The 14,083-nt window shown below is 35.2% G+C and overlaps 2 protein-coding genes across 2 annotated transcripts; both read left to right on the top strand.

The window, feature by feature from the left end:
* Window positions 1-1,314: 1,314 nt before the first annotated feature.
* On the top strand, window positions 1,315-2,589 carry LOC120250504 (ATP synthase gamma chain 1, chloroplastic-like). Its single transcript, XM_039259325.1, is given in 5 exon segments — window positions 1,315-1,377; window positions 1,379-1,984; window positions 2,090-2,359; window positions 2,361-2,522; window positions 2,524-2,589. Coding segments are annotated over 5 exon segments (1,152 nt in total). The 5' UTR covers window positions 1,315-1,329.
* Window positions 2,590-6,203: 3,614 nt separating this feature from the next.
* LOC120250500 lies at window positions 6,204-13,787 on the top strand. Its single transcript, XM_039259322.1, has 8 exons — window positions 6,204-6,440; window positions 6,630-6,865; window positions 7,662-7,725; window positions 8,772-8,961; window positions 9,504-9,680; window positions 11,796-12,110; window positions 13,263-13,485; window positions 13,709-13,787. Exons 2-8 carry the CDS (start codon window positions 6,744-6,746, stop codon window positions 13,785-13,787), a joined length of 1,170 nt encoding a protein of 389 aa, XP_039115256.1. The 5' UTR covers window positions 6,204-6,440; window positions 6,630-6,743.
* Window positions 13,788-14,083: the final 296 nt, after the last annotated feature.

Below are 14,083 nucleotides of genomic sequence, written 5' to 3'. Positions count from 1 at the left end.
AAACTGGAATATTGCTACCAAAGCTTTGAAGCTCATTATGATTGAAAAATTAGTTTGCTTTTATACATAAATATTACTTCTAAATTTTCCTTAATGTATTTTGTTGTTCAAGATTTCCTTGGTTTACCTCACAAGTAGCTAATGAAAAACTCTCCCTTTTTTGTTTCATTTATTTGAGTGATGTGGATAGTGCTTGAAAATATCATTTTGAATATAAGATAAATACAATGGTGCACAAGCGAAGCAAAAAAAATGAGCGGAGAAGCTTGAGCTATTGGTGATACGAGGATCAGTTAGTTTTCTTGGTGTTTGCACAGTTAATGTGTTTATTTATTTGATAATTATTTACCAATTTTATGGTAGGTTTGCAAGTTTTTACCACTTTTCAGTTTGGTTCTTGGATAAATCATTCACCAATCTTAGGTATGCATGTTTTCACCACTCCTCAAAGTGGTTCTTAGCGTCTATTTGAAAATATAGACATGCAAAACTATTGCAGGCTGGGCGTAGATATTGGGCCACTTTTATTTGTAGCTCTCGATCATATTTTATTTTATTTTTTATAAAATACATAAATTATTAATATATTAAATTAACACAGTTTTTAAAAAAATTTGATAAATTACGGATTCATTAAGAAGAAACAAGAGAAAAAATAAAAAACAAAAAAGCACACAACAATAATAAAACCCGAGTCACCAGAAGTGAAAGATGGGTAGAAATAAAAAAGAATTAAATATTGAAATAGAGAGAAGGAAGCAGAAGATCATCTGAGAGATAAATAAAAGCAAGTCACCATAATTTAAAAAGATGCAATTGGAGAGCCACCAAGAAAGAAACAACTGGCTCGCTAGTGGTTGCTTTTTACAGTCTACGCACCTATTGGTATTCATCTGATCTTATTTTACTTGTGTATGTTTTAGAATCTTTTATAAGAATTTTTTTTTTTAAAAAAAAATGTTCTATGGATCTAGAGATTTACTTGGGTTAAAAAATAAAAAAATAAAAAAATAAAAATATCCTTTTTAATTCATAAATAAATTGATAATTTTTTCAATGTTAAAATAATCCCTTCTTGCCAAAATCCCACAAGAGCCAGAAGGTCTATAATAAGTAATAACGTCCATCCCAGTCCCAGCGGTCAAAAATCAAAATACCTTATCCTGAACCCAATCCAATAATCCCTACCATCCACCTCTCATTGCCCTCCCTAACATTCTCATCACCCTAATCCATCCATCCATCCATCATCTCTCTCTCACTCTGAACGCTCTGAACTAGAGAGAGAGAGAGAGAGAAGAAGAGAAAGAGAAAGAGAAACCAGCAGCAATGTCTTCTTCCCATTTAGCAATGTGGACGTCTCCCAAACCCTCCCTCCTCCCCCGATCTCGACTCCCTCTCCTCCTGCCCTCGCTCCCCCTTCCTCCGCTCCGCCCCCAACCCTTTCCATTCCCCTTCCCGTCCCTCCACCGCCATTCACTGTGGCCTGCGTGAGCTCCGCGATCGCATCGACTCCGTCAAGAACACCCAAAAGATCACTGAGGCCATGAAGCTTGTCGCCGCCGCCAAGGTCCGTCGTGCCCAGGAAGCCGTCGTCAGTGGCCGCCCTTTCTCCGAAACCCTCGTCGAAGTACTCTACAACATCAACGAGCAGCTCCAGACTGACGATATCGATGTCCCTCTTACCAAGGTCCGCCCCGTCAAGAAGATCGCTCTTGTTGTCGTCACCGGCGATCGTGGCCTTTGTGGTGGTTTCAACAACGCCATCATCAAGAAGGCTGAATCCCGCATCGCAGAGCTCAAAACTCTCGGCCTTGACTACACCATCATCAGCGTCGGCAAGAAGGGCAACGCCTACTTCATTCGCCGCCCTTACATCCCCGTCGACCGATTCATCGAGGGTGGTTCTCTTCCCACCACCAAGGATGCCCAGGCCATCGCCGATGACGTCTTCTCCCTGTTCGTCAGCGAGGAGGTCGACAAGGTGATTGCTTTCTGCCGTCTCTTCTATAAATCCAATCTAATCCCTAATAAAATCAAAGAGCATTAATTCAAATTGATTGATGAATGGGAATGGGATTGCACGCAGGTGGAGCTCCTCTACACCAAGTTCGTCTCTTTGGTGAAATCCGACCCGGTGATCCACACGCTGCTGCCGCTGTCCCCCAAGGGAGAGATCTGCGACATCAATGGCGTGTGTGTGGACGCAGCCGAGGACGAGCTCTTCCGCCTCACCACAAAAGAAGGAAAGCTGACAGTGGAGCGAGAGACAGTCCGCACCCCAACCCCAGCCTTCTCCCCAATCCTCCAGTTCGAGCAGGACCCCGTCCAGATCCTTGACGCTCTCCTCCCTCTCTACCCTCAACTCCCAGATCCTCCGTGCCCTCCAGGAGTCCCTGGCCAGTGAGCTCGCTGCCCGGATGAGCGCCATGAGCAACGCCTCCGACAACGCCGTGGAACTCAGGCGTTCCCTTTCTATAGTGTACAATCGTCAGCGGCAGGCCAAGATCACTGGAGAGATCTTTGGAGATCGTCGCCGGCGCCGATGCCCCTCAGTTAATCTGGTTCGTCTTCAACCCTAAAACCTAAACCTAAACCTCTCTGTCTCTCTCTCTCTTGCCTTCGGTTCTTCATTTTTGGGCGTTCTCTTCCATCAATCAATCAAAAGTCTCTGTATTATTATTATTATTATTATTATTATTATTATTTTTTGTCTTGGATGATGCTTGATTTAATTCCCCATTATATCTATGCATGCTTATAGAATTATTATAAATCAATTATATATATATATATATATGTTTGTATATGTGACACTTGGCCAGGTGCCATGTGATGATGATGTTCATGAGCAAACAATAACATTCGTGAATAGTTGAATTCTCTCATTCTGCTTGTCTTTGTTAACTTATAGTAATACTAAGGTGATAGTCAGCTTGTGACATCTCTGTATGTACATATATATATATATATATATTTGTTTTTGGTCATGGCCTCTGTTTTGCACATTTGGAATTGTGTTATATATTTATATGCAGGTGTCAATGAGGTTTTGTCTATTTAGTCTAGTTATAAAATTGAATTGATCCATTTTTTTCAATCCGATCCGGGGCATATAAAGTACAGGTAAATGAATTTTTTTTTAAAATTCAATAATTTTTTATGAGCTTGTTTTTATAAATATATGTTTTATAAAAAATTTTATTTTAAAAATATTTTTAAAAATTTTAGTTATTTATTTATAATTATGAGCGAGATAGAACGAGTGGGATGGATGGTTTATGAATTATGGGTGGAGCGGAGCGGGGCGGGAATGATTGAGGTGTCCCCACTTCCATCCCCCAACCCATTGTCATCTCTAGTTATAAATATGAAAGCTAATATGATCAGGTCTAATGCCCAGTATTAAACATGTTATTCAATTTGTGCACTACCATGTTTCCATGATACAGTGTTGTTGTGTATTTGTTTATTATTATTATTGTTTATTTAATTTTTGAGAAAAGTTGTTATGATGTTTTCCTTTCATTTGAGGTGAGAGCCAAATGTTTATGTTAAAAACTCCATTCTGCTGAGAGAAAGCTGTTTAATAAAATAGAGTTAAGAGTAGATATAGATATCCTCGTCATATTAATCACGGTGATAACTATTAATAAATAATTGAATTCTTTTCTCTATTAAAAACTTTATAATGATAAGGGAAACTAAGGGTCCTGCTCGTTTTTGAATTTTTTTATTTTTTTAATGTTTAATATTTGTTTTTTATTCTACAGAATATTTTTTATTTTTTCCTGTTCCAGTTTTATAGGAAAACATTAATTTTTTTATCATAAAAATAAATGTGTTTGTTACCGAAAACCTATATAATAATTAAGACATAATAAATATTTACTTTTAAATTAAATATACAAATTAATTTTTTTAAATTATAAATTAATTTACTTACAAAGGTTTGTTGAGGATATGAACACACAAAGCTTTTTAATGTGGGTACATGTGCAATTATTTATGTCTTGATATATACTTAGAATGAATCCTCTTAAGAATTGTCTTAGTTATACTCTGCTCAGTGAATAAAATAAAATCAAATAAAATTAATATAGTTTGCTCAAAGAAACTCTGAAAATAAAGAAACGCTATGATTGCTTTAAAAATAGAGGAATTCAAATATATAATCTTAATCATATTTAGAATCTTTAACCCCTGCTTTGGTCTGAGAGGAGGGGGTGAGGGGAGTGAGGGGGTGAGTGGGGAGTATGGAGGTTTGAGAAAAATATCGTGCTTTGGCTCATGGAGGGGCTGATGGAGAGTAGTTTATTTTTTTGCTTAGTTGAAAAGAGGAGTGGGAGGAGAGAGAAAGAGTGTAATGTAGATTTGACTATTTTGTCCTCAGCATAATAAAATAGGTAATAATATATATAATAATCAATTGTAGAATAATAATAATAACACAATATATAATATATGATAAACATTATAAAACACACACAATAATTAGGGAAAAAAATATTTATTCGATTATGAGGAGTCATAACATCTCGATTATAATCGACAAATATTGGTTAAAATGTGAACATCTAATGATCATTCAAACATACTCCTATTTTTATGTCATATTTTTTCATAAACTTAAAAAAAATGGTGAAAAACATACTTTGAAAGCATACACTATCTATATTTAACAAAAAAATACTGCTACGATAAACATATTCACAACCTCAAACAAACAATCACTAGGATACTGATAGGAATTCTACGTATAGGTGAAGGCATTAATGGTGATTTTGCATTATTTAAAAAAATTAAAAACATCCACTCCCCAAAAGACCCCAATTTGGGGAGTGGATTATGAGGGGTGAGGAGGGGTGCCTCACCCCTCCTCACCCCCTCTCACCCCCCTTCACTCCCTCAACCAAACAACACCCACACCCCCCAACACCCCTCACCCCTCCTCCCTCCCCCAACACCACTTTCTCTCATAAATGTGATTTACCCGTAAAAACCTTTGATCTATTTTTTTCCTTTTTTTAATGATGAGAAAAAAATAAGAAAAGTAAAAATTCAATTGTGAAAGTTAGGAAAAAAATAAATGATTAAAGCTTAAATATGGGAAGAAAATCAAACAAAGATAATAAATTTTTGTTATCCCTTAAGAGGGGACAATTTTTTTTATATATGAGCTATAGGGGTGTAATCGATCGAGCTCAAGCTCGACTGAAAATTTGGTATTCGATACTTGGCTCGAGCTAGACTGAGTATTCATTTTATAGCTCGAGCTCGACTCGGTACACAAATCGAGCTACTCGAGCTTGCTCGATTAAGCTCGAAAAGTTGAAAATGACCATAAACATTATACTTGAGCTCGAACTCGACTCGAGCTCAAAAATTTTTCCCCTTAAGTTTTGTCAAATAAATCTAATATTATATATATACATACATGCTCGATTAGGCTCGCGAGCATTTGAGCCAAGTATCATAATGCTCGAATTCGGTTCACTCGACTATTCGAGCTCGAGCTTGGGTCGACTGTGACCGTACCGAGTTCAAGTTTTTGCCGAGTCGAGCCCGAGTAACTTGCGAGTAGAGGTGTATCATTTACACCCCTAATGAGCTACATATAAAGAATCACATCCTTTGGTTAAAAACTTTATAATGTTAGGAGAATATTTTTAAATTCAACTATAACGATTATATAAAAAGTAAAATAATTTAGAGCAAAAATAAAAAAAAATTCATAAATGTTATATATTCGCTCACTTAATTATATATTGGGTAAAAAATACACTTATGCTTTTATTATATATTCCACAAAAATTATATTGAAAAAGTGCACATAAACACATACGTGCTTTCACCTTTAAGAGCATGAAGTTGAAGGAAAATTAATGAAAAATCTTAAATATAAGGAAATTATTTTAAAAATTGACGACTTCAATGAATTTATTTTCATGAAGCTATGTTTTGATTTAACTAATGACTGTTAAATTGCAACATAATTAAGCTAGTCAGTATGGAGTAAATTATAACCATGATTTTCGAATTTTTAAATTTATAAAAAATTTCAGGAAAAAAAGAAAAATAAATAAAAAGAATATGAACGTTTTAATGTAATCATTATTAAATCACGGATTTCCTTAAAAAGCAATAAAAGAGGGTGTTATACGCAAAAGTCTCACTTAATTATATATCGCGCAAACCCTTGACCGACGTTTCCCAACCCTCTCTTCTCCATCTCCATCTCCATCTCCCTCTCCAACTCCACCTGCAATTCCCGATCGTCATCGTCATCTAGATAATTTTTTCATCTCCAGTGATCGATTGATTGATTGCTGTTCATCTCTCTCGTTCTGGATATCAGTTTTCGATCGCAGTCCAGTGCACCAATATGAATTGGGCTGGATAAGTGAAATAGAGAGATCTCTTGATGGATTTCAAGAGAGGTTGCCGAGAATTGCTTTTCTTTTTTTTATTTAATGGTTTTTTTATTTAACGCAATTTCATCCTAATCTGTGCGTTTTTGTTGGCTTGGTGTGCATTTTTTTCCGGTTATTGAATAAAGATTTTTTTGAAGTTTTTTTGAATTTCCAAGATTTCATCTTGTTTTTAAATGCAAGGTGGTATTTTTGCAGGATTGCGTTGGTTGGGAGGATTATATGAATTCTGGAAGCAAAAGATTTATTGATTATTTGGATCAGAGTTTGGTGTCTTTAGTTTTTGATGTGGTGTGACTTTTCTTGTGAGGTATGAATATCGTCAAGGGTGTTGCTGATCTTATTCGAAGATCATCTGGTGGTCAAACTGGGGAAAGTTCTTCATGGTCTCATGGGGAGAACTTATCTGCTCCGAGTCTGATGATCCGTTTTGGGTATGTTCTTGTTTAGTTGTTTCTATTTTGATTTACCAAGGGCTAGAGATTGTATGCTGATTTTGTGTGTATATATATAAAGTAATAAACAGAGGACTAGGATTGTAAATACTGCATTCATTATAATGATTCTATCCATAACAATTGAAAATCACAAAAAAGATGAATGGTACCTGCTTTAATCTGCATATGAGAGGAAATGTAGTGTGGAAGGGGTGATGCACTCATTGGAGAAGAGAAGTGCTAGAGAAAATTCTCACTAGGGCAAAGGCAGCTCAAAGGCTGTTGGAGGTGCACATGGTTCGGTTTGGTTTAACTCAATTTGGTTTGCATAAAATTTTAACCCTAGCTAGGGTTTTTGATTAATAACTAATCAACCTGGAACAACCCATTTCTCATAAAAAAGAAAAAAAAAAAATCAAATTATCCTTTTGTAAACCTTGGAACTGTCCTTTGATTTTTTTTTTTTTAATGGGTTAACTTGTAAATTATGGACATTATTAGGTGAAGTTTTTTGTTTAAGACAAGACAAAACTGGAAATCATGTAAGCCTCCAGCAAACCAACCAGTTCAGTTCTGAACGTTTATGCTTGATGCTTCCTTTTGCTTCTACTACACAAGCTATGTGCCAGATTGGATCCATCTTTCCTGGATTTAATTGTCTAGAGTGTGTCTGAAAATTGCAGCAATATTGTTCCTCACGTGACACAAACTTTGAAGCCTTAACTTTAACCAGTTCATAACCTGTCATAATTTTATCATGTAATGTTGATCATTCTCATTTTTGTCTTTCCAGGGAGGTTGGTGAGGAGGCTGTATTGGGTATGCTTTGGCGTAGATATGAGAATGCTATAGACAAGGTATTTTCTTATTTATTTGGTCATTCAGCTTTGTTCTTTATGGCTCAAAATAACCAAGTACTCTCTAGAAGTTATCTGTGGTCAATTGTGAACAATCGACTTTATTATTATATTCTTTCATGCATGGGGTTTTGTATTATTCTTCCTGGTACCATCTTCATCTGTGCAAGAAGTCATTTTTGCTATGTGTGAATGTCAGTTCATTCTTATTTCTTGCTTTTACCGCTAAAATGAATGGGGTTATAATACAATGTTACTTATTCTATATGCTCCTCAGTGATATTGTAGAATATTAATATGTATGAGCAGGTCTTTTTTTATGTAGTTGACATCAAATTTGCGTGTAATGAGATTTTTCTAATTTCCTAGATAGAGATTCCAGATTCTTGTATCAATGAAGATGGACACTAACAATTGTTGTATGGTTTCAATTATGCACCTCGAAATTTATTTCCTTTACAAATGACTTCAGCTCTTCGAATAGTGGATAGTCTGACTTGTGACTCTTGTCCTAAAGAAAACGTTTAAGGTGACTTCTAGAAAATAGTTCAACTATGTTGAACTTCCCGTGGGGTAGCATGGTTCTTGCCATTTCCAAGAGAAGAAGAAAGACGCTGGGATTCTTTCTAAATTCGTTATCAATGTTATTGCATTTAACCTTGAATTGACTGCTTCAACTCCTGCTAATTTGTAATTTTTCACTGTCCGCTGCTAATAAACTTAAAATATGACATCTGTGAGAGAAATTGTTTATAGAATTCCCTTGGCAATGTTCATCATATTATATAAAAATTATCATGCTTACTTGATGAGTCATTACTCAGGAATGATATTTATTCGTTTAAAACCCATTTTTTTGAACTTCTGCTCCAAGTGCTGTAATGGTTAGGGATTTGCGTCTTGAGACATTATTTCGTTCGAAAAAGGATGTTTTTAGTTCGTAAAAGGATAAAACTGATATTTATTTCAAATAATTTATAGCTTGAAACTATACTATAAACTTATTGGATATATCCTCATTTTTTTCTTTTCTTGACATTTTTTAGATGGAAAAGAAGAAGTTGCTTCAAGTTTTTCTACTACACTTTATACAAAAACATAAAAACTGGAAGCCTGTGGACAAAGACCTATCAGAATCTGAGGATGTTGTAGTAGGTTGCTCTGTGGGCCATCCATCTGACGTTATTCTTATTCTAGTTCAAGAACTAGCTCGGATAACTTCTCTTTTAACTGAATGTAGGTGATATCTTTCTTAGAATTATTGCAATCTCTGCTTGCTTTCTCAACTTGTTATAGAACTGTTTGTCTTTATCTTAATCATTCTTTACATATATGTGTTGTGTGCGCAGACACATTTTTACCCATTCTTCACATGAATATTCATTGTGTTCCTCACATGAATATTCATTGTGTTCCAATGTGTGGGTGATTTTGTTTCACCACTATAGTTGTGTGAAACTCGCCTTATATTTGACTGCAGGATGACATAATTTTTTTTCTTTTATTATGGGATGCAACTATAAATTGTTCTATTTTGGATCTTAGAAAATTCTTCATTCCCCACTTTTATTTGAATAATGTTGATCCCTCAGAATGCTTAATTTTGAGAAACAACACTTGTGGCACTGCACCTATATTGAGTTTCTACTCAAAAGTATTTTGTCTGATCATATGCTGTAGTTTTTAATATTGGAAGATATCTGTTTTATATTGCTTGGTCTACTGTACATCTGTAGCTGATATATGACAGGAAACTACTGATATTTCACTTGATTCAGTTGACAACAGTGCTGCACTAGTCAATATTGGGGCATCTGAAGCGTCTATGAGTTTGGCTTTTGCAACAGAAGAGCTGTATGTTTTAGATTGCTTAACAATCATAACTCGCTCAATACATAATTGTAGAGCATTTGGCTACTATGGAGGGCTGCAAAAAGTGACCGCTCTTATGAAGGGTAATCCTTTTTGTTTTTTTGTTGGTAAATGTTTTTCATCTGTCTTCCTGATTTGATCTTAATTGTTGAAATCTAGCTATACATATTAATTGATGATTTTCTTTATATCACCTTGATATGTATATAATACTTGTTTGGTTTTCATTTTTGGCATCCTATACATTCTTTTTTATAGGGAAGTGATCTTGGCTTGTATTTTCCTGGTAATCTTCTATTGTGCTTTGTGTAAAGACTAAAGATTATTGTGCTGCTTACAACTGACAAAGTCACTGTTGTGTGTGTTTTTATTGATTTTATTCATAAGTATTGCATCTAATGCCTCTCTCTCTCGCTCTCTCTCTCTAGAATACACCATATGTATTCTAGATGTCCCCATTTATCTCTCTCTCTCGAATGCACCATATGTATTCTAGATTCTCTATCTAGAATACAGCATATGTATTCTAGATGTCCCCATTTCTCTCTCTCTCTCTCTCTCTCTCTCTCTCTCTCTCATGCACCATATGTATTCTAGATTCTCTCTCTAGAATACACCATATGTATTCTAGATGTCCCCATTTATCTCTCTCTCTCTCCCTCTCTCGAATGCACCATATGTATTCTAGATGTTTCCATTCAAGTCTTTTTCCATTTCTCATCTTGCATTGGATTGTGGATTCTTATTGACTTCAAAATTGTTCTTTGATCAAATGTCATAACTTTCCCAACTTTGGATTTGTCCCCATTTGCAATACCTCTTTTTATGTTATAGACAGCATCATTCCTGAGTGATTCACAGGATATTTGAGCTTGATTATCCTCTGTTGACATTTTGTTTTTGTTCATGAGAAGAATTATTGTCATCACTATTGTTCATGAGAGGGACATGGGAGTAGCTACTTCTCCAGGTTCGCAGCTGCTGCTGATGTTATTTTTCCTTTGATGAATTCCTATAGAATGAATGTTTTTGAGGCAAGCTTTCAGATCATACTTGTTACAAACTAACATTTTCTTCTCACAAAACAATACTTATTAATAGTCAGTTGTACCCTTTATCTGACTTTTTTTTGGTTGTCTCTAACTATTTGAATCTGAGAACTTTTTTACTAAGCTTCATCTTATTGTCGTATGTTTTGTGTGGGCATAATCTACATGCAAACTGTTGTTTGAAAGTGCCTGACATGCTTCATTTGGATTTAGCTAGGTTTTGCATAGATCACGAGCCCTTTAATGTCTGAGAAGTGATTAATTAATACTAGCATAAGGATTTGGACCATCTTGAAATTGATATTTTGAGGAGAGGGCTGTTAACAATAGTTTAACCAAACATTTATTGCACGCATTCTATATGGTCTGGGTGTCGTTTGAACATGTGATTAGAATTTTTTACAGTTGCATCAGGAGTATGTAATGTTTGTTACAATGTTGTTTACTATTGAGTTTGTGCATGTGTTGCAATATGCCAGTGTCAGTGTATAGGAAACAGCACTGGTTGATATGTGTCTTTGCCTTGCTGTATTTTAACTGAAAGTCATCTTGAGATAAAGGATTTAAGGTGCAATGGATATTACAAATTGATGTTCATCATACGTCATAAGTAAATAATTTTATTTATATGATAACTTAGTTTTACCTCTTTGAAAAATGAAAGGATAAAACTCTGCTATGGCTAGTCCCAAGCCTGGATGAGAAAAGAGTGGGGTCACCCTGTTAAGCAGTTGACAGCCAGTTGTTAAAGTTTTGTCAAAATACAATGACCACGAATCTTGACCGTAGAGGAAGGATTCATGTAGCCGGGCCCAAATAGTTGAGACAACTGCTTCTTGTTGTTGTTGTTAGTGATGATGATTGTTGCATGTCTGAGGCTGTGTTACAGTTTACCTTGGCAATTGCTTTCTTACTGAAAATTTTTTCAATATTTTGGAATATATTGGAGTTTCATTATGATTGTTGCATGTCTTCGTTTTCAGCTATGCCATGTACCGTCTTCTTTTTGGCTAAAGTCATATTAAATGCATTTGTTTTCGTGTTTTATATGACTTTTCGATATTTTTGCTTGATAACTTTTGTACTTTTGGATTACATGTTAGATTACCTCATGGTTTAGGCATACCTGAGTATATTTGAACATTTCAGCTGCTGTTATACAACTGAAGGCGTTATGTGCATCTGCGGTGGATGAACAAGTCTCAAGTTATGCTCTTGAGAAGATGAGGATTCTGCAAAAGATTCTTGTATATGCTGTTTCAATAATTTTTACTTTCATAGACTTCCATTCAGTTACTCAGAGCATGCGACATTTAGATGTTAGTGACCAAAAAATTTTGAAGGATGATGTGCATGAGCTTCATCCAAATGATCTATGTAGTCCTGCATTTGAGACAAGGCTCCAGTGGCAGAGAAAGGCAGCCGTATTAGTTATGGAAACAGGTGGTGTCAATTGGGTAGTAGGTAAGGTATGCCTTTATCATTTTTTTACTAGTACCCATTCATTGTACTTATCCTTGATACTTCTTTTGGTTGGTTATTTGCTTTGCAGTTTTATATATTTTAGTTGATACAGCATTGGATAACACTGGACTATTCATTTAACAGTCAATATTTTGAGAATGATTTAATGACTTACGTACTCTTGTTGCATATTAAAAACTTTGTGCAAATTGTGCAATTAGGAAAATTGATTCCAGCACTCCATTTCCCTACTTGATCCTTTTTGCCTTTTTTCAAACCTACCTGATCTCTCTTGTTCTTGGTTTATTATAATACTAAACTTGGGATATGTGTTGTTTTTCTAGATTTAACTGATTTAGTATCCCACCTTTAGCATTTTGAGCAGGGGTTGACGGTGAATGAAGGTAAGCATTATTCAGTTTAGATGACTCACCAAGTTATGAAACTACTCAGGTAATTAGGTTCAAATTAAAGGTTGTTTTGTTCATCATCTAAGGTAGGCTTAACTTTTGACTTGTACAACAAGATCCCCAAATGAGTGACTCATCTGATTCACTAGTTGATTTTGGCTTAGTTGGCCAACTATGACATCATTAGAAACAATGAGATTTAGTGTGTTAAAAGCAGTTATGATGCCATAGCGACAGGGATATTCCCAAGATAGACTTGCCAAGTTTGTTATAGTAGAGTTTACAGGAGAAACAGTTGCAATATGATAGGCATAAACAACAAAGGAGAGAGCTTTCTTGATTGTCGTGGGCATTTCAGAATACACTCTGTCAGTCCTAAGATAACTAACACCTTTTTGAACTGTTTTATCATTGCCAAGAAACATCATTGTGAGACAAATTCCCTATCCTTTTGATTGGAGACTTGGTTGTTTAAGCAAGTAAAACTGCCAGTTCCAACACAATCTTGGTCTATTCATAGTGGAGTAGGGGATCTCTTCATCATGAATCTGGGATAGAAACTGACAGTTTGTATAAGCCTTTCCATAAATGGAAGGTTTTTCTTGCAAATTTTTTTTTCAAATTCTTTTGATTGCTGAAGGTTCCTTCATGCTTCTGCACGCATGGCTGAAGTTTGACTTCTATATTTGATGTCTTTATTTTCACTGTATTGATTTCTTCTGGTTTGACCTTTATGTTTCAGAGCTTTTGAGGGTTATTAGAAGATTGAATTTAAAAGAGCAATGGATTGATTTGTCACTGCAATATCTAAGTTTGGGCACTCTAAAGTGTGCTCTATCTGGAAATCCTCGGGCTCAAAATCATTTTAGAAGCATTGGTGGACTTGATGTATTACTAGATGGGCTTGGTCTTCCATCAAGTAAATATTCAGTTTCAAAGAATGCTTTCCTCTCAGGAGAAGAAAGGTAACCATTTGGATGTATAGATGGCTTTACATTTATTAGCTTCCTGTGGATTTCTTTTTGGTTGTGCTTGGAGCATAGTCTTCTTGCTTGCATGAAGATTATAATCCTTTGTTTTTCAGGTTTTAATTTCCTTTTCTTTTTTTTTTTTTTCTTTTTTTTTTTTTCCCTGTTATGTGTTTATCTTACAAGATATGTGCATTAACATAAGTGCTGCCCCTTGCAGAGCAAAAGGTCACATTTTTCGAATCTTTAAGCTCCAAATTCTTTCTTTGGAGGTCCTAAGGGAGTCAACGTATCCTTAAAACAATTAATTATATTTTCTGTTTCTCTATTATGCATTTGTATGTAAAGTAAATATGATATGCTAAGTTTTGATGTTTTAAGTCTTTTTTGTTAGTTTGCTGGAAGAAAGTAGGCTGGGATTATTTCTCCATTCACAATATTCAAGCATAGAATTTTCTGTAAGGCTTGGGCTAGGGTTTTTCTCTGTTCAATATGGCACCAATTTTAGAACTATGTAACAGCTTCCACTTTCTCTTTAGTTGGATATATCAGTTGTAGATGAAATTTCGCCTTATTCTTTAGCAAGTCCTTTCCT

This window comes from Dioscorea cayenensis, chromosome 19 (assembly GCF_009730915.1).
Source record: "Dioscorea cayenensis subsp. rotundata cultivar TDr96_F1 chromosome 19, TDr96_F1_v2_PseudoChromosome.rev07_lg8_w22 25.fasta, whole genome shotgun sequence".
In the NCBI taxonomy this organism is placed as follows: Eukaryota; Viridiplantae; Streptophyta; class Magnoliopsida; order Dioscoreales; family Dioscoreaceae; genus Dioscorea; species Dioscorea cayenensis.
The sequence above is the reverse complement of the archived record's forward strand: the minus strand, read 5'-3'. Positions and strand labels throughout refer to the sequence as shown.